This window comes from Pinus tabuliformis, chromosome 9, assembly GCF_031772625.1.
Source record: "Pinus tabuliformis cultivar Carrire ecotype Pingquan chromosome 9, CPIR1, whole genome shotgun sequence".
NCBI classification, from domain to species: Eukaryota; Viridiplantae; Streptophyta; class Pinopsida; order Pinales; family Pinaceae; genus Pinus; species Pinus tabuliformis.
Window position 1 is genome coordinate 1,707,404,034 of NC_142307.1, and position 22,139 is coordinate 1,707,426,172.

General features: G+C 39.6%; 1 protein-coding gene across 1 annotated transcript in view; it reads right to left on the reverse strand.

Annotated features, from left to right (window-relative positions):
* LOC149155486 (uncharacterized) overlaps positions 1-22,139 on the reverse strand; it is a 357,613-nt gene that overhangs the window by 105,584 nt on the left and 229,890 nt on the right. The window contains exon 15 of the mRNA XM_089444433.1: positions 21,214-21,379. Within this exon, the coding sequence (XP_089300559.1) occupies positions 21,214-21,379 (166 nt within the window). The remainder of the gene's footprint in view (positions 1-21,213; positions 21,380-22,139) is intronic.

Consider the following 22,139-nt stretch of genomic DNA (forward strand, 5'->3'; position numbering starts at 1 on the left):
CAAACCTAGCTTTGTATTTCTCAACATTGTCATCTGCAGCGTATTTAATCTTGTAGATCCATCTCGAACCTACCACTAATTTGTCTTGACGCCTTAGCACTACCTCCCAGACATCATTCACCATTATAGAGTTGTACTCCTCTACCATCGCATCCAGCCAAACATGATGTTGAGTTGCCTCCTAAAAATTGGCAGGCTCCCCATCCTGAGATACTAATGCCTGATATCTATCTGGTTGTTTTCGCTCCCTCTTATTGTTCTTTGGCACACCGACGGAGTCCTCTGCATCTCGCAGAATCTGATGAAGTTCCCTAGTTGTGCTTCCTCTACCAGCGGGGATGCTTCTGTTATCTCCTCCTCATCCTATGATTCTTCCCGATCCTAGGAAGAATTCTTTACTTCCATTGGTTGAAGAGGTTTGACCAACGGCTGCTCTTTTGACTGCTCCTCGTAAGGCATTTCATGAGATTTTCTGAAAGCCCTGTACTCCATGAACTTCACATCTCGTCGAACTACTACCTTCCTGCTCCCTGGAAGATAGATTCTGTATGCCTTAGCGATCTCGCTATATCCCACTAGATATCCTTTCTCTGCAATTTGATCCAGCTTCTTCCTCTTTTCCTCAGGTACACGGCAATATGCTAAGCTCCCAAATATCCTGAAATGACTAACTTCAGGCATCTTCTATGAAGACTTTCTCTAGAGTAATTTTGCCCAATGCCTAATGAGGAGTTCTGTTCTGAACATAGACTGTTGTGTTGCATGCTTCTGCCCACAGGAATTTTGGCATATCCTGATCATACATCATGGCCCTATCTGCTTCTACAAGAGTCCTGTTCTTCCTTCCTGCTACTCCCTTCTGCTCCGGATTGTAAGGAGTTGTCCACTCTCTTCTGATGCCCTCCTTAGCGCAAAAATCAGTGAAGTCCTTATCGACATACTCTCCACCATTATCTGAGTGCAAAACTTTAATTTCTTCCCAGCCAGATTCTCCACCAAAGCCTTGAACTCTTTGAATTGACAGCAAACCTCATCCTTGGTTTTTAGAAAAAATATCCAAGTTCTCCTTGAGTGGTCAACACAAAGGTAAGGAAGTACTCGGCACCACTAAGAGCTTTAGTGGACATGGGTCCGCAAATATCTGAGTGTATCAATCCTAGTACGCTCTTAGCCCAGTTCTTACTTCTAGAAAATGTTGCTTTAGCATACGTTCCCAAAGCACATCCTCTGCATACATCATCTTGTTCTGTACTAAGATCAGGAACTCATGTTACAGTGTTTCTAAGAATTCTCAAAGCCCTATGGTGCAAATGTCCCATTCTTCTGTGCTATAGTTCATTCAAGTCCTTGTCTCCATGACTACCTATTAGTGTCATTGGTGATTCTAGTTGTACTCTATGCAACCTGTTACTTTAGATCCCGATTTGCACTTTCTTTTTCCCCATCCATTTCATCATCCTTCACATGCCACCTATTAATTGAAGGATGCACCAGAGACTTGTCTTTCCCCTCAGGAGCTGGGAACATCTAATAGAATCATTTATTAATCAGTCCTACCTAGGGAGGTAACACTACTTTGAGATCAAAGCCCCAAATTTGGAAGAGAAGCCCCATATGAAGTCTCAATGTGCCCTGACTAATAAGATTGGTTCACTTAGACGCACTAATGATTAATTGTATCAGAAGGTGAAGATGCACCACTAGACATTATGTGTGATTGGTAGGTGGTTTTTATCATGGGCTAGGCAACTTAACTAGGGCGCAAGTCCAGTAGAGGGCCATATTACACCCTACAGGTGAATCGTTGAGAGCCATGGGACTCCTATCACTTGCAGAGCATCACTCCACTCCATGGGCACCTACAACAACCCAGTAGTCCATACCTTGCCCCACATTATTCAAAAGATGATGCACTCGGACTAGTGTTTTAAAAAACAATCGAGTCGACTCTGATCCGGTCGAGCCGATTGAGCCAAACCCCTGATCGGTCTGGCTCGGTTGAGAAAATGGATCGGCGATCGGTTTGTTACCGAACCGGCTGAGTCGGTGAGCCAGTCACCGACTCGGCTAGTTCGGTAACAAACCCGCTAAGTCGGTGAGCCAGTCACCGACTCGGCTAGTTCGGTAACAAACCGGCTGAATCGGTCGAGCCCGAGCTAAACTAGCCAGTTCGACCAATCACGCCACGCACGGCTAGCGTAAATTTTTGGGGGGAAAATGGACCCCTCACTACATTCTAATTGGGTTTTAGGTTTTTTTGAGGTCCATTTACCTCTCCCAAGCCTATAAAAGCCACCCAACTCCCTCACATTTCCTCACAGCTATCTCATTGCATTAGTGTGAGAATTTTGTGAAGAGTTGTGGAGTTTGTTTTTGGAGCAACAGTGAGGAGTATTGGGCAATCATTGGAGCAGCAGTGAGGAGCTTCTTCGGTGGTTATTGGAGCAGCATTGAGGAGTTGGTTTGTTGGAGCAACATTGAGGAGACGGTTTGTGCCTAGAGGTATTTTTTTTCACTTCTAAAATCTGTTTTTGCTTGTTTTTTTGTGCAAATTTGGAAATTGAAAAGATTTTTTTTTGTAAAAGAAATGAACATTGAAGCAATGTTATTTTTTTTGTTTTCATTTTCATATTTTTTTCCTTTCATTTCCAAGTCCAAAAATGGCTCCTAGAGTGAAAGATGTTGCTTGGGCATATGCTGAAATGATTGATAATCAAATGCATTGCAAATTTTGTCATAGAAAAATTAAGGAGGGTGGAGGGGGCATTCATAGGCTGAAACAACACTTGGCTGGTATTAGAGGCCAAATTACTCCATGTGAAGCACCATCAAAACAAATTGGGGAGATTAGGAAGGAGTTGCTAAATAACTTTGAGAAGTTTGAGCAAGAAAAAGCTAGGCAAAAAGAAATAGAGGTTGATATTGGGAGGAAGAAGAGTGTACAACATATCATAGCTGCCAACCCCAATTTTGATTATGAGGGCTCTTCATATATCCCTTGCACTAATGCATCCAACCCCTTTCACTATGTTCCTCCATCTTTGGAGTCTATGCAAGAAAAGGATAAGAGTAAAATGAAAAAGAGGGGCGATATCAAAAGTTATTTCACACCCTCCTCTCCATTAGATGCACATGGTCCTCAAGCTAGTAGAAGTCATATGCAGCCCACTTTAGATGACCATTGAAAGAAAGAATTGACAGAGATTGCATGTGATTACATAGCTAGATGGTGGTATGATTCTGATGTCCCCTTCAATGCTTCTCGTTCACCATATTATGAACCTATGTTTGATGCCATATTTGCTACTGGAAAGGGCTTCAAAGGCCCTATTATGCATGAGTTAAGGGGATCTCTTTTGTGAAAAGAAGTTTCCTCCATTGATGAATATTTGAAAGATTTTAAAAGCTCATGGGAAAAAACAAGATGTACCATCATGTCAGATGGATGGACAGATCAAAGGAACTGTCCCATCATAAACTTTCTTATCTTTTGCCCACAAGGAACCATGTTTCTAAAATCAGTTGATGCATCTGATAGGGTGAAAGATGCACACTTGTTGTTTCGGTGTTTGGATGAGGTTGTTGAAGAGGTGGGGGTGGCTAATGTTGTCCAAATCATCACAGATAATGCTTCTAACTATGTTCTTGCTAGTAAAATGTTAGAGGAAAAACACAAAACCATCTTTTGGACCCCATGTGCAACAGATAGCATAGGCCTCATGCTTGAGGATATTGGCAAAATAGATTGGGTCAAGAACATTGTAGAGCATCCCAAAAGCATAGCAAAATGTATCTACAATCACTCATCGATTTTGAGCCTGATGAGGAAACACACAAGGGGCAGGGATATTATTAGGCCTGCCATCACTAGATTTGCAGCGCATTTTTTGACATTGCAATCTATGCTTTCCCAACATAGAAACTTGCAAAGGTTGTTTTCCAGCGATGAGTGGAATGAATGCCAATGGTCTCGCAAACAGGATGGCAAAGATGTGAAAAGGAAATCTAATGAAGAAATATTTGGGAAAAAGGCAACAAAGATTGTGAAGGTTGTTGAGCCACTGATTAAGGTGTTGTGGTTGGTGGATGGGGAAAAATTCGCTATGGGCTTCATTTATGAGGCTATGGATCAAGAAAATGAGCAAATAAAGGCAGCATACAACAATAGAGTGGCTAAGTATGGGCCCATTTGGGAAATCATTGATGAAAGATGGAACAATCAACTCCATCGCACTATACATGCAGCTGGGTTTTTCCTAAACCCAAGGTATCATTATAAAGCTTTGGAGGCAGATGCTTTGACTGGGGAGGTTAGAGATGGATTGATTGACTGCATGATCCCTAAGGAGAGTGATCAGCTAGAGATACACCGACAGATCACTTGTTTCAGCAGAGCCACAGGTACCTTTGGCAAGAACCTAGCAAGGATTGCAAGGGAAGCAGATGAGCCAGGTAAACAAACAATTTCAATTTTCAAATTCTTATTTTGTTAAATTGTTTATAATTTGAAAGTTGGATATAATTTGTTGAGCTAACTCATTACACAACTATGTTTTTTGCAGCACAATGGTGGGAGGCATTTGGTAGCCATTGTCCTCAATTGCAGAAGTTTGCAATCCATATTTTGAGTCAAACTTGCAGTGATACTAGGTGTGAGCACAATTGGTCTGTCTTTGAGAGGATTCACACGAAGAGGAAAAACCGTTCAGAACAAAAACAGTTAAATGATCTAGTCTATGTCCAATACAACCTCTGACTAAGACGCAACTAATTGCAGAACAAAATACCTTATACAGATCCCATTTTGTTGGAAGATATTGATCCAGCATTAGATTGGAGAGTCATCCAACAGAGTTTGATTCTGACGAGGATTTTGGTATTGATTTGGATTTACAGACAGAGGCATTAGCTAAAGTTGTTGCTAAACGTAATGTTCAGTTGAATGTAGATCCACTTGTACCAGGCACAGTGCGAAGCCCTCGAGTTGCAGGCACTTCCTCTACTCAACCACGATAGAAGCACATATCTCGTCTATCTCAACGTGCAACTACTGCACCTGGTAGTGCTACTACTTCTACAGTTGCAGTTGGAGATGATGATGAGGAGGAGGAGCCATGGGTTTCCTTGTCTGACTCTGATTCAGAGTATGAGCCAGATGATGTTGCCTTCCCTAGCAGCAGCCAGTAGTACTGGTGATTAGTGATGTTTTACAGTTTACTTTTGTTGTAGAGGCTATTTAGAGCCTCCTTGATTATGTGTTTTTGTTTTGATCTCTATATCATGTATGTATTGGACAGTGCATTGGGTGCCATTTTGATATAATGGATATATTCATGAGCCTACTTTGATCATATGTTGGCTTCTCTCTATATTCTAATGCTTTGTGTTTGGAAACATGAATGAAAATCTTTAAAATTATGTTTTTTCATTAAAAAAATAATATTTAATGTATTTTTTACAACAACCAAGTCATTGAAATCAAACTGGTCAAGTCGATACCGATTCGGAGTCGAAGCTGACCCTCAGCCATTTCCGAACCCGAGTCAAAGTTTTAAAACATTGACTAGGACCAGTGTGCCCCCAACTAGCTTAGCAGTATATACAAGTTTTGGCAAGAAATTTGAGGCCTAGATGAGGTTTGTTTTCGCTATTGAGACATGGGAGGGCTAGCACCATCCTCTAAGCCCTCAATGTTACAGCAGATACATGCTATTTTATCACCATGAGACCCATTGTGTGCCCCAAACACAAAATTGGGGTCCACACGATAATTTGCATGCATATTTAGGGGCCAACTCCTAGTAGATTACTGTTGGCGCCCTCTTGACTCACTTGGCACAAAGAGAGCTCAATGCATGCCTCCAAGAGGCCCACGCAGTGATAACGTCAGCATTTTGGCCCCCTTTTGGGTTTATCTTTATGATTTTACATTGGCTATGTGGTTGGCTTGTAACCACACTCAGTTGTTGCCCATCATTTGACAACTAATAGGGGCTTTACGCTAAAATTAGACTTGATTGGACATGTATAAATAAGAGAGAGCCCATTTGAGTCTCTCATCATCATCTCTTGGACAATTCACCTCATTGAGAGAATTTTGCACTCGTTCCTTCTTGGCTATTGGAGATCTATTGGATGCATTTCAATATTTGGAAGCTAGTTTTGGTTGTCTTTGGAGCTACTTCTGTTGAATTTGTAAATATAGTCGGTGTTCATAATGTATATTTGGTCGCTTGATGTGCTTGTATTTATTATTGTAAAACATATTTTAAATGCTAGAGTCTAAAAATTTATGTTAAGTAAAAGTTCCATTGTGACTTTTTAAAGAAGAAATTTCAATTTTTGAACTATAATTTTTGGCTCCAAAAGTTGTCAAGTCGGCTGTGGAAAATTACACACCCATTAGACCTAGGCAGATCACTATAGAAAGGCACTTTGACCTCCTCCACTTGGGCAATTCGTATCTCTCTCACAAGACATTTTATGGGAAAGCAAGTGAAGGATAAGAAGGACGAATACGATGAAGAAGAAGACGAATTGGCTCTCTTTCTCTCTCTCATCAACTCGCGCATGTGGATATAGTCTCTCTCTCCTGGTTCACAGCTTTTCTAAGCATTTTGTTGCGGGAGGCCAAAATACTAGGCAACTACAAGGGCCATAATTTTGAGGTAACTGGCAACTGCAAGGGGGCCGAAATTTTTGGGTTAGAATAGGAAGAACGAATTTCTGGATTAGATTGGGTAGCTTGACTCGGAGGGGATGACCAAGTTTGACCATAGGTCTAGGTGTGTCTCTTGTTGAACAGACGAATTTCTCTATTCAAAAGGTTGTTGGGTTTTTCCCTTTGGTGGGTTTTCCTAGGGTAAATATTTCTCTTCTTTGTTTGACTGAGCTTTGACTGTGGAAGTGTAGACCGAATTTTGGCCCTTTGACCAGTTGATTGCAGGCCGAAAATCAGCCCTTTGACCATGTTGACCATGTACATGTCAATAGTCCAAGAAGCAGAGTATAAAGAAGAAGATAAAATTATTGAGTCAATATCGTCATTGTAATCCCAAAATTTGCTTCTATATTGTAAAAATGATTCTAGTATGACTATTAAGCCATGTAACAACACCTTGGTAAGCTTATGATTTTTCTCAAAGGGTTTCACTCTAGGGAGTTTTTTAACCTACCCAAATTATCTGTGTTTGTAAACACGGATAATTGGTAAAAAATTTCTCCCAAAAATAACCCAAAGCTAGAGGGGAGCTCATTGACAGGGTCTTAGAAGTTAGGTGAATCCTAGTGTTATCGAGTCTATGTATTTTTTTATAATAGATCATATGTTTGGTGTCGCAGAATTTGGTGAAGTCCTAAGAGTCAATGTCTGTGTATTTTCCCCTTCTAAAGGTTGATTTGCAATATCTTGATGTAAAAGTTTTATCTAGAAATATTTTTGGTGAATGGTTCCTCATAATAAGAACACCATTACCAAAATATTTTTTAGATATACTTAGAGGGTGGAAAAAAATTTAATCCCCTCTGATGCAGAAAAATTCAACTTTTCCTGGAAATTCACCTTCTCTAGATCACACAATAAATCACTTCATCATCAAGTTCTTTGGTGGGTTTTCCTAGGGTAAATCTTGTCTCTTCTTTGTTTGACGAGCTTTGATGGTGGAAGTGCAGACCGAATTTCGACCCTTTGACCAGTTGATTGCAAGTTGAAAATCGGCCCTTTAACCATGTTGACCATGTACATGTCAATAGTCCAAGAAGCAAAGTATAAAGAAGAAGATAAAATTCTTGAGTCAATATCATCATTGTAATCCCAAATTTTGCTTTCGTATTGTAAAACAAATTCTAGTATGACTATTAAGCCATCTAACAACACCTAGCTAAGCCTATGATTCCTCTCAAAGGGTCTCACTCTAGGGAGTTTTTTAACCTCCCCAAATTATCTGTGTTCGTAAACACGGATAATTGGCAGAATGTTTCTCAAAAATAGATGCCAAAGCTAGGAGGAGTTCACTAACATGGTCTTAGGTGAAAATTCCTTAAACCGAAATCCCTACTACAACAACTGATGATATTTCTCCTACTTGTTAGATTTACATGAACAAGTTATTTGCAGTTTCCTACGACAAACATTGAAATACATAAACTACAACCTACATTTAAATAATATGCCGAAACAAGAAGTGAATAATAGAGAAAGATACAACACAAATGACAGAGTTGTTTTTGGACTAATGTCCCCAGAAAAAACTAATGCGTGAAAACCGGTGCAATAGATCTTAGGGTTTTTATTATTAAGCATACGTTATTTCTGAATACAACCTCTGGATGCCTTGTTGGCAATCCAGTATCGAGAATATCAATCGGAAGAAGAAATTAGTGAGATTACCTCACTCTACACTGCAAGTCCCGGCTGATCTGACAATTATACCAACGAATCCCCGACTACTTTTGCACTACCTCTGCGTGGGCCTGCATCAGCCTCTAAGGCACTGAGTCACCTCTGCTAGGAATCGATTTTCTCACAAGAGCTAACTCCAGCCCTCCTGGCTCAGAACGTCATCCTCGGCAAATTTCAAACCTCTGCGTCAAAAGCTTTTGCGTGGGTCCTGCATGAGCCCTTCCTGGCTCTATGTCACCCTCTTTGCCAACTGTGTTACCTCCTTTGTGTGTCCATCTGCCAACTGCATTGCCTCCTTTGTGTGTCACTCCGCCTCTCTGTTGAGTATTCTTGGCCAAATGTCTCTTCTCGAGTTGAAATTCTCTTGTCGAGTCAAATTATTTTGCAATAGTTGAATCTAATGTTGAAGAGATTATCCCTTAGTATTATTAATAAATTTGGTCGGATTTCTTGTCGTGGTATTTTTCAATAAAAATTGTGATTCACCGGCTATCTATATTTTTGTTGGAATTTATTAAAATTTTGGCAAAATTACTACTAGACATTTTCTGAAGAAATTTTATTTGGTAGAGCCCAATTTATTTGTCAGAGCTAGATTTATCTATTGGAGCCAAGTTTATTTTCCAAAGCCCAGTTCATTTGCAGGAGCTAATTTATTTATTGGGGTCGAATTTAATCATCAATTCTTGAAGGTTGAATTAATTATTCCCAGAAGGAGGTTGGGATTATCATTTCAGAGGTTGAGTTGATTATTGTTGGGGTCAGAATTTTATGTGTTGAGGAGCCACTAGTTGTTGGGTAATCTTGAGGAGAATATCAAGGTTCTTGATTTGATATATTGTTTGTATTCTCTTTTTATCAAATTAATATTTCCCTTGAAGTTTATAATCTTGCTCTCAAAGTGTTTGAAGAAATGCTTGTTCATGAACTATTTGACAAAATGCATCAAAGAAAATTTTAAATTTTAGGGACTAAGAAACTCACACTAAATTGGGGCTTCCTAGAGCAACTGAAATCTGGCCAAGATTTTTCTAGGTTTTATTGTGTTTTATGAGAGGATTTTGTGGTCAAAATTTCAGAATTTTCTGGGTAGTATTCGGGTTGTAAACCAGCATTTCTTTAGCAGTTCGTTTTATTGGTAAATTGAGTAATTCACACCACTTGGTGGACTCGATCTCGGCTTAGGGTTAAGCCAACCTTTTCTGGTTTTTGTGGTTGTGGTGTGAGGAGCTCCATGTTAAAATTTCAGTATTTTCAGATCAATTTTGAGGGAAGAAACTATGATTTTTCATTAGTAGCAACAGTAGTATTTTCTCGGCAATGTCTGCTACCTATTTGGGTTATTTCCAACACTTAGGTCTACTTCACTTCACCTCGGTTTCGGATGCATGCAACGTGGTATCAAATTCATTTGAGCATTACAATTCTCTCAAGCATTTGCCTTTCAGACTTATTTATGTTGCAAGTGTTTCCACTTTATCTACGAAGTGTTTGACAAAAGTACTACTTGCTGATTGTTTGTTAAAATTTCTCAAAGAAAGTTTTTGATATTTGCTAAGTTAGTGAGAGAGTATGGTGAGTCTACATGAGGTGTTCATATTTGGACCTCTATCTAATTGTTGAGTATTTCTTGAAGTGAGAGGCCTTTGTATTGAGTCAGCTACTATTATGTACTTATGTTGTTGTTGTCAATCAAAGTCATGCATAAAATAGCTTGATGTACTTGTCATTCTTCAGCGAAAACATGGATCAAACCTTCATAAATTCCCTTTATAAATTAGCAGCAAAAATCAACAAATCCCTTTCTAAGGAGATACTTACTTTTCTATAGCAAGAGCAGACACAAAAGGAACATGAATTAGGGCCCAAAATTTATGCACTTGGAAAAGATTTAAGATGTATGGGAGTTACAACAAAAGCCCTTCTTGTGTAAAAATTTCTCATTTCCCACCCTGATTTTCAGTTTCACCTTATTTCTCCAAAATAGTTAAACGCCCTTTCCCATATCCATACATTTAACAGCGGAAAAAATAAATTTTGCTGAAAACACAAATTCTGGAAATTTTACAGAATGCTGGAAAATGCAGAAATATAAAAATCAGCACATACAAACAGCCATTTAACTCATTTAAACACAGCGATTTTTGGTCAAGGTGACCCTGGAAAAACCCCCTACAACTCTTCGGGAAAACTAGTTCGAGAGCTCTTTCTTATTTCTGAAAAATGCTTTCTTTTACAGTGAGAAATATTCAGTAAAAAATCAGCAAGCAAATTTTACAACTTACCTCGTTTTCCGTGCCTCACAGCGCACTGGGAAAACTTGCAAACAACAAAATAGAACAGCAATAAATGTTGTACTGCCTCCTCAAAAAAATAGAAGTACAGTTGTACGGATTTCTGCCCTCGACTTGCTGAAACTCGGTTGTACGAACTTGTTGAAACTCAGTTGTACGAACTTGCTGAAACTCCACTGTACGGACTAGCTAAAACTCCGTTGTACGGACTTGCTGAAACTCCGACTTGCTGAAACTTCGTTGTACGGACTTGCTGAAACTCCGACTTGCTGAAACTCCGCCTTGCTGAAACTCCGCTGTATGAACTTGCTGAAGCTCCTTCTCCTCACTATCCAGAAATCTCCCTTGCTCTCTTGCTCTCCTTCTCTCAATCTGATCATGAAAGAATGAATGACCTTTTCCTCATTTTCCTCCTTTAATCTAACCCTAAGTGACTTTTGGATGATCCCTAAATCCAATGGCTGAAATAGATTGAGATCTAGGGCTGAAATTAAATGCTCATTTAAATCTCACTTTCTATTTTTTTAATTCACCCCACTTTAATAAAGACCCACTTAGTCATTTATTTCCAAAATCACTTTTCCTTTCTAATTTTACATTGACTTTATTAAAGTCACTTTAAAATTAGACTTTAGTAACTTTATCACTTAAAGTCACTTTTAAATTAGATTTGACTTTATAAAAATTATAAAGTCACTTTAGGAGAAAAATTAAATTCTTTTGGACACTTTTCCCTAGGCCAAAGATCAAGGCCTTAGGGAACCACTTGTCCTCCGGTACCAAATTTCAACAATTTGTTGCTTATGAACTTGTTGAAAGGTTGGTTAAGTTCAACATTGGTCTATTCAGGAGACGATTGACCCAGGAGGAGTTGTGGAGGATTGCTGGTGACCAACCATGCAGCAGGTGTGAGCTGAGGAGGAAGGGTCTTTGCTTCATCTATAAGGAACCTTGGGGACCTAACCACTCACACTTGAGTGATGCAGAGGAGATGAAAGGAGTAGAGGAAGAGGAGACTCTTTCTGACTTCCAAGATGAGGATTCTTCTTTGGATGAGTCCATGAGTTCATATCAGTGTTTTACGAAACGACCGAACCGAAACGGAAACGGCCGTTTCAATCCGTTTCATTGCAAATTTTTTTGACCCGGCCCATGACCCGGTTCGGCTGGCCGAGTCAGCTATGACTCGGCCGAGTCAGCCAATGACTCGGCCGAGTCATAGCTGACTCGGTCAACCCGGCCGGGTCCGAGTCCGAGTCAACTATAAACGGTATTGTGTTTAGCTGAGGAAATGCCAGTTGAGGTGGGGATCATCCTCTATTCTCAATCCATTTTAGTGCTTGAAAAACATGGAGGTTGTATAGCTTTATTGTCGTTGCTTAAAGCCTTTCCAGAGATATATATAAACTTTAAAGTCTTAGCTTCATTGGATGAAATTAAAGATTTGATACATTTCTCGCAACTCAGAGAGAGCACAAATAGAGGTAATGCTGAGAATGGAGGCCCCATGAACATTCTGTCATAGTAATGAGTTCCTGGAGCCTTAAATTACATAAGGTTGACCCATAATTATGGCTAGTACTGGGAGGTAACGTATGCCAGCAAATCCATTGATAGCCTAAATGCTGACTCGCTGAGACAAAAGCAGCTTGTCTGTTAAATACACTCATTCTTTGAACATGCTAAGAGATGCTTCAGATTAACATATGGTACAAGGGAAATAGTGTATACAAGTAAAGAATGGATGCATTTTAAAATTATGAACCATCAAATTCATTTGATTGGATGTTTCTTGATAGTGTACTTTATAAAGTTCATTGAAACAGAATTCCTGCCTTTCATTCAATTTTCATGAACTAGAGACACCATTTAGTTGATGAATATTCCTTCATGGTAGTGTGGTTGATCAGTTGTTTTTGAAAGCTTCCACAAAAGGAGATTGGAATTTGACTTCCTGGTTAGCAGAAGCCCAAGCATTAATGAGACTGAAACTTCTCTTCCTTCCTTACAACTGAAGTTGCTGTACTACTTTCTAGGGTCATCTAACTGGTCAGATAACAGTAAATTTATTGATTTTAGTTATACATAGAGAAATGATGCTTATTTAATGTATTTTTATAAAAATTATAGAAATTAATGTATTTTTTAATGTATTTTTTAGAGAAATTATGTTTTTTTATAAAAAAAATAAATATTTAATGTATTTTTTACAACGACCGAGTCATTGAAATCAAGCCGGCCGAGTCATTACCGAGTCCGAGTCCGAGTCCGAGTCGATCCTCGGCCGAGTCCGAGTCCGAGTCCGAGTTGTAAAACATTGGTTCATATGAGGATGCCCCTAAGGAGCTTGAGCAGTCATGTGGAGTTATTGATAGCAGACCAGATTTATATTCTGGTGTGTATGGTGAGCAATCAGTGGACCCAATAGGAGACATTTAGGGTGATGAGGCACTAGTGACGATTCAACGTGAGCAGCAATGGTGGAGCACGAGTTAGTTGATGAGGATGATATGCACGGTATGCATAATGAGCCTCTTGTGGCGAATTAGTTGGAGGTTCATGTTGAGCCCACGAAGAGGAAGATGAGCAGCCTTCTTTTGGACCAGCCATTGATGACGAGCAGACAAATGCACAGACAGCCAACAGAGTTGTACTATTTTCAGACACTTCTCATCAGGAGGTGCTGGAGCCTGACAAGATAGATTTGCAGGAGGTTCGTAAACTGGACGAGCTTGGAGTTTCTAATCAGATGAGGGACAATATTTTTGAGATGGTGGTGCATCCATCTTTGGGCCCACCCACTGATGAGGTGTAGGTAGATGCACAGGCAGCGGGCAAAGTTGTAGTATTTTCAGGGAGCAACCCTCTCCAGGAGTGCACAGATAGGGCTTGCAACATATCTTGCCCACTTTTTCCCATTATAGGGAGAGGAGCAAGATTTCTTCGGCAGATCCGGTTGGTGGAATGGACATAGCAACGTGAGTTGGGTATGGTGCAGCATAAGGAACTTGTTCCATATTTAGGTGAATATGCATCTGAACCTTCCCATAGGATGGATTGGCAGGAGATCATGAGTTGGTATCTTATTGATGGAGTTTCATTCTTAGTCAGGAGCGTAGTACAACAGAGACCCTTACAGATAGGGGACAATACATGCCCCAGTTGGCAATAGGGCATAGGTTGGTCATCCATCATCGCGTCAGGATAATGGGGTTGACCTTGGTCTATGATAAGGGTTGGACTGGAGAGAGGTGATGAGTTGGCAATCTACTGATGGAGTAGCATCTATGGTCAAAGACAGACCACAGTCAGACCCATGGGACTCGGGCGATGATTGGCCATGGTGGCATTGGGATCTAGGTGGATCCACTGGTAACAAGTTGAGTCAGAGATGGGCTTGGGATCCAGGTATTGAGGGATCCAATTATGTTTGGATTGCTCGGAGGCATGATGTGGACCAATGGTTCATATGGGATCCTGGTATCAGTTGGCAGATACCTCCACAATGACCAAGTGTGGATTTCTTAAGGGAAAGCAATCTTGGGGCAGGAGGATTTGTCATGTCCACATTTTTATCTTCCCTTAAGTAGGTTTTAACCCCGTACAGAAATTACCTACATATGAATTCTAAAACACAGAAAATAAACAATCGCGAGAGCATAACACATAAAACACATATACACAGAGAGTTCCCCCTGGATCCCACAACCGGGACTACCAACTTGATTTTTCATATTTTCCTTTCAATGTTACAATACATATTTATACATGTCGAAGCATCCAATACCATGGACCGAAAACCATAGGTAGGTTAACCCAACCTAATATAGGGTCCAAAAAAGTCTACTCGCCCCCCTCAACCCCCCCGGACAGGGGGGCTACCCGCCCCCCATGTGACCCCCCTGCTACACAATCAGTGCAACGAAGGGGGCTCCGCCCCCCCTCTAACCCTCCAATTCACTACGTAGGTTAGTCGTGGAAAGAATATAACACAACCCAACATTCTCCCACTTCTTGTTTTCTTTCCACAGGGGGCCACAAGAAAGCTTAGTCATTTTTCCAACACTCAAACACCCATTGTTTCTCTACACCAGGAGAACTTTTCAGAGCTCATAGATTTTGTCAATGCATATGCAGTATTCTTCAAAGTGTCCACCATTACCAGCAACACCTTTTTGTCTTCTATCATATCCCTCACAAAGTGATACTGAAAATCAATGTGCTTTCACTTTGAATGATAAGCAGGGTTCTTTGCCAAGAAAATTGCACTTTGGCTGTCACAGTCTATCCTTATAGCTCCCTGTACTAACCCCATACTTGAACACAATCTCTGCAACCAAACTGCTTCCTTGCTTGCATGAGTGGCTGCCATGTATTCTGCCTCTGTAGTTGATAGTGCCATTACAGATTGTTTCTTACTCATCCAATTGACTGCACCTCCAAATAGGTTAAACACATACCTACTTGTAGATCTTCTTTGATCCAAATCTCCAACCCAGTCTGCATCAACAAAGCCATGGATATCGAAAACTCTTTTCAGTCCTGGTCTTCCTTGGTAGCACAAACCATAATCACTAGTGCCACGCAAATACCTGAAAACTCGCTTCACTGTTGTCCAATGCTCCTTCCCTAGTTTTGACATAAACTTGCTTAATGCTCCCACTGCATGTGCAATGTCTGGTCTAGTACAGACCATTGCATACATCAGGCTACCGATTGCACTTGCATATGGAACACGGGACATATCCTCTTCCTCTTCTTGTGTCTTGGGACACTGTTCAACAGATAGCTTTACACCTACAGGAATAGGAACCTTCCCCAGTTTACTATCCTACATATTAAACCTCTGCAGTATTGTCTCGACATACTTCCTCTGGTTTAACCAGAGCTTCCTCTTTGCCCGATCTCTTTTAATTTCCATGCCCAAAATATAGTTTGCAGCACCAAGATCTTTCATGTCGAATTTGGAGGACAATTGGGTCTTCAAATCCTGGATAATTTCTTTGTCATTTCCAACCAGCAACATATCATCCACATACAAGACCAAATAAATAACACGGTCACCAATTAATTTAAAATACACACAGTGATCTGCTTTGCTTCTGGTGAAGCCAAGTCCCCATATAAATGTATCAAATTTCTGATACCACATCCTTGGTGATTGTTTTAACCCATACAGAGACTTCTTTAACTTGCATACCAGTTCTTTCTTATCGTTCACCGCAAAGCCTTCAAGTTGCTTCATGTAGATCTTCTCTTCCAGATCTCCGCGAAGAAATGTTGTCTTCACATCCATCTGTTCTACCTCAAAATCAAAAGCAGCAGCAACAGATAAAAGTAATCTAATAGAAGCTACCTTGGCAACAGGAGAAAAAATATCACCAAAATCAATTCCCAACACCTGGGAATAACCTTTTGCTACCAACCGAGCTTTATATTTCTCCACCTTTCCTACTGCATTTGTCTTCTTCTTGAACACCCATTTGCTGCCAATGGGTTTCCTTCCAGCTGGCAACTCCACCAGATCCCAAGCCTCATTTTTGTGCAAAGATGCCATTTCATCAACCATGGCCTCTTTCCAGAGTTTTCCATCCTATGAATCTACTGCTTCCTTCACAGTTCTAAGATCATCATCAGTATAAGATAAAGCAAAATTTAAACAGAAAGCAAATGGACTATACCTTTATGGCTGCCTTCTTTCTCGAACTAATCTTCTTACACTCGGAGTTTGTGGCTCTTCATCTTCTGATTCCTCCTCTGCTATAGAGTCTGCTTCTTCCTCCTTTAGCTCAAACTCTATCTTCTCAGGTTCCTTTGGTTGGACTTCATGTTTAATAACATCTTTCACCTCGCTGAACACCACATCTCGGTTGTACATAACCTTCCTTGTTGCTAGGTTCCAAAGCTTATAACCCTTTAAACCATCCTTATACCCAATAAAGATGCACTTTTCAGATTTACTATCCAACTTGGTTCGTTTTTCCTTTAGAACATGTACATATGCATCACATCCAAATACCCTCAGATGTGAAAGAGAGGGCTTCTTACTAGTCCATACCTCTTGTGGAGTCTTATCCTCTAACGCTGATGAAGGTGATCTGTTGACTAGGTAACATGTTGTCTCCACCGCCTCTACCCAGAATTCCTGTCCTAACCCAGCACCACTGAGCATGCTTCTTGCCCTTTCCATCAACGTCTGTTCATTCTTTCTGCAACTCCATTTTGCTGAGATGTATATCGAGTAGTCTTCTGTCGTGCTATACCACACTTCTTATAGAATTTTTCAAATTCCTTACTGTGAAACTCTCCACCGTTATTTGTTCTCAACACCTTGATCTTCTTCTCTGTCTGGTTTTCCACCAAAGCCTTGAATTCTTTAAACCTATCAAAGACTTCAGATTTCTTCTTAAGGAAATATATCCATGTATTCCTTGAGAAGTCATCAATAAATGATACATAGTACACAGATTTACCCAATGCTGGAACCTTCACAGGTCCAAACACATCACTATGCACAAGCTCTAATATATGTTTCGCCCTCTTACCACCAGAGGAGAAACTCACCCGATTCTGCTTCTCATATACACAATTTTCACAGAAATCAAAATCCAGAGAGCTATTACTCATACATTCTACCATACCTTTACCATGAAGTATTCGAAGGCTCTTCTCTCCAATATGTCCAAGCCTTTGATGCCACAGCATGGTCTTCTTTCCATAGACCACTAGATTTTCTACTCCACTTTCAGGTACCACAGAACTGTTGCACCCATCAACAACAGTGCTACCTTGCAGCTTGTGCAGAGTTCCAGTCCTAACTCTCCGCATCAATACCAGTGCCCCCTAAACCATCTTGCAGGTATCCTTCTCAAACACTATTTTACCTGCATCATCCAGTTTGCTTACAGAAATCAGATTTCTGGCTAATGCAGGAATATGCAGAACACCCGAAAGTGTTCTAACCCTTCCACCTTGCAACTTCAACTTTACTTTTCCGCAACCAACGATCCTAGCCTTCTTATCATCTCCTAAGAAGACATCATCACCATCGTATTTATCATACTCACAGAACCACTCTCTATGGGGAGCGAAGCGAAAGGATGTACCTGAATCAATCAACCATGCCTCATGATCTACATGTGCGCTTAAAGAAGCCAAGTACACATCTCCACCTTCATCTGAGGTGGTTTTCGCTTCTGCAGAAGGAGCATCATCAGATCCCTTTCCTTTATCAGGAGCTTTAGATTTATAGTCCCTTTTGTAGTGCCCTTCCTTTCCACATTTCCAACACACCACCTTACAGGTTTTCCTAGAGATTTAGATCTCCCACTCGACGACTTATTTTTGTTTCTGTTTTGGGATCGTCCTTGTACAGACAAGGCATCACCATTCTAGCTCTCCATATTTTTCCGTCTCATCTCCTTCGTTAGCAAGGATGAGACTATTTCATCAAAATGCAAGGCAGTTGCATTGCTACCTATTGCAATAACAAGACTACCCCACGAATCTGGTAGAGAACACAACAAACTGATGCACTTATCTTCATCTGAAATTTTAATATCAACAGACGCTAACTGACTTACCACAGTATTAAATGCATTCAGATGCTCTATCACCGAGTCTCCATCTTTCATCCTCAAGTTATACAGCTTTTTCCGCAGAAATAATTTATTCACTAGAGACTTAGATTGGTACAAAGTCCCTAACTTGTCCCACAAAACCTTTGTCATAGCTTCCCCTGATACATTCAACAATATTGAATCTGAGACACACAATTGTATTGTACTCTTTGCTTTCTGATACAACTTCTTCCATTCTTCATCGGACACTCCCGTTGGTTTAGTACCCAGATCTACCGCGATCCACTAATCTTTATCCACCAACAGATCCTCCATCTTGAGTTTCCACAATTCAAAACTCTGATGATTAAATTTCTCAATCTCTATCTTTCCACTGCTCACCATCTTTTTCACCACCAGAATCGATCTCGCAGATCTCCCACTAAACAGGGTCTACCACTGGCCCGAGCGAAACCCCTCAACAACAAAGGCGTCCCCTTAAAGCCAAAAAAGCTCTGCTACCAAATGTAGGTTTTAACCCCATACAGAAATTACCTGCATACGAATTCTAAAACACAGAAAATAAAAAATAGCAAGAGAATAACACATAAAACACATATACACAGAGATTTTCCCCTAGATCCCAAAACCGAGACTACCAGCTTGATTTTTTATTATTTTCCTTTCAATGTTATAATACATATTTATACATGCCGAAGCATCCAATACCATGGACCGAAAACCATAAGTAGGTTCACCCAACCTAATATAGGGTCCAAAAATATAACACAACCCAACACTTTATAGTACAACCAGGATGGGTTTTCAGGGTATGTAATGGCCAGGCCACAGGAGCGGAATTACATCATCAGGGGTCACGGGGGAGTTTTGAGGAGTTTTTATGGGATCCGATGGCACACTTGCATATTCCTCATCCACACAACTTGCCTTTCATTCTGTTGCATTCTAATGACTTTCAAAAAATAGCATTATTATGGGGCCTAACTTAATTAATTATGCTTGAGGTGGCATTCCAGGCAGATTATTTGATGGAACACCTCAGTGTAATAACTCATTGGAACCAAAACAAGAATATCTATAGGTTGGGATGTCGCGAAGTGACTTCCAATGGTCAAAGAGAGTACGGTAGGTGATTTACCATTTTCCTTAATTAAAAATTACTTTAATTAGTCATTTAATTAGAGAAAAAAAATTAATTGGAGGAAAAGGCCCAAAAGTGACTTAAGTGAAATAAAATTAAGAAGACAGTGAAGATGAAGTCAATGAAGGAGCTTCTAAAATAATAATAAAATAAAATAAGATGCTTCTAGAGGCTTGGAGATCATCCATCAGAGCTATAAAAGAGGAGGAGGAGGTCATTTAGAGACATCTTGGATTTGTGTACTGTCTTTGTGGTGAGGTTTTGAGAACCCGTTCTCTGCTTTAGCAATAGCCACAGGACGGAAACCCTCGGGTGATTTAGTGAGAGTGGGCGAGAACCCATCTCTTCCCTTGGTGGATCCATTCAAGATTCACAGGTTGCATTTTATTGATTTTCAGTTTGTTTTGGAGGCTAATTGTGGCGTTATTGTAGATCTAATTGGGGCCATCATCTTAGCTATATTTCTGCTCTTGTACAATCTTATTTACATATTAATAAAATAAGGTTGAGATCTTCTGCATATTTATATTGTTTATTATTCAATTGCAGATTCTATTTCCCGTTTTTGTTGTAAATTTTGTGGTTCAGCTTGTGCAAATTGTTTATGGTGTTGATAGCTTAAATTTCTGAAGCTATTTTCTGCAAATTTTATATTCGGGTCATTACAGAGTTATTTCCACTTTATGACATTATTACTTTAACACAGCATTAATTACTCCATAAATAAAAATAGCATTGCAATATCTAACAATTGGGCCATAATGTTAGGATGTTTAATATATCCTAGTAGCAAACTATGTGATGTAAGCTTAATCGTATCTTTCTAGGGAGTTGAGTCACCACTCACCTAATTTACATTAACGTAAATCTCATTCATCACATATGACTTATGTCCACTCTATGATATTATTACTTTAACACAGCATTAATTACTCCTTAAATAAAATAAGCATTGTGCATCGCAATATCAAACATTGGGGCATAATGTTAGGATGTTTAATATTGCCCAGTGGCAGCCTATGTGATGTAAGCTTTAGTCACACCTTTCTAAGGAGTTTAGTCACTATTGCCCCCATAATGCTCCTCTTATGTTGCTTCATGGATGTATTTCATGAAGGTAGCTATGTTGGCCCACAAATTTTATTATATTATAGTGGATGCCTCTAGAAGGTAAATTGTGTATTAATAAAGGGCTTCATTTGCCTGATTTGTACAACAGGCGACACACATGGATATTGGGTTGTACAAGTCTTGTTTTAGATTTTAATGGCAAATCTTGAAGCATATGATTCATGATCAAATATCTTTCTAAGTTTTGCTTCTATTTGTTTGTTTGAATATGCTTTGCTAAATTGTTGTGCATGGTAGTGTACTGGAGACATGCTAATGAAGACCATTTGAACATAGATTTCTACATAACACACAAGGGATTTATTGAACATATAAGGAAGCTGCCCCACCCAAGTCCACGAAATGCAGTCCTAAAATACAGGGACTCCTTGATCATACCTAAGACTAACTATGTAGTTATAATTAGAATAGGTTGCCTTTATAAATTCAATATCATGACATTTGCCATATGATTAAAATATGACGATACAACCGTATACTATACAAAATTCTAATGAATACATTCTTTACATCTGTTGCAGTGTAGGAATCCATAAATGTCTAATGCAGCGCAATCATAAGAGTGCAATAACACAAAGGAAATCATAACACAAAATATGGTCCAATATCAGGACACCTACGCAAGTTGAACCATTTTATCCTTAATTTTGAGAATTACTAGCTAACCTGGAAATAACATTTGAACGGGCCATGAAGTAAGCATCTTGATTAAAATATTCATATCAGTGTCAGCAAAAGCACTAGTGTGATAATGTGAAGTGTCTTTTAATATTGCCACAATGGCATTAAGTCGCATCGATTCTGCATCGTTTAGTGAAAGCGCTCGCTGTGCCTGCATAAGACAATCGACTCGCAAATAGTTAGACCACATTCGACTATCTAGATGTAATTTCTTGTCGCAAAACCTTATCTTAAAAATGCTTTTGTAATATGCCATTTCAGACAGAATGCAAACAACAGTCCAATGAACACATCAATATATAATGAAACCTGTTTTAATTAGAAACCTCACTAATGTATGTGTCTTGCACGAAAGAGGTATTATCAATATGATGATGCTGGAATATTATTAGCAGTCTGCAGGATCTAACATTTTACTGTAGCCATCATTTGAAGATTTTCAGCAAATTTTTTGAGTTATTATAAAAGAGGAAAAGATCTTTAATAAACATTGACTGAAGTAGCCATTGCCGAGCAATCTTAATATTATAATCTCTAAGCAGCATTATTAGTTTTTCATCAACTGATGTGAATGATTTGGACTAAAAGTCTACTTCAAGGATCGAGAAACATATTACATGGTTATATATGATGACAAAATCTGAAATTAAATATTTCTTAGGTAATTAAAAAATACCAAATTAATAACGTTTAAATGGTCAAATCTCAAGCAGCAGACAAAGAATTGGTTGGGATTTCCTATAGATATACAATGTCTCATTCATGAAGGGAAGCATCTACAAGATCTTTTTCAGCTGCAGGATTACAACATTTCAAGAAATTACATCATTCTCTTGAACTTAAGGCTGGGAGAGGGTGCTTCGGGATCCAGGGACCCAGAAGGCTCAACCTCCTACAAGAACGCGGCGCGG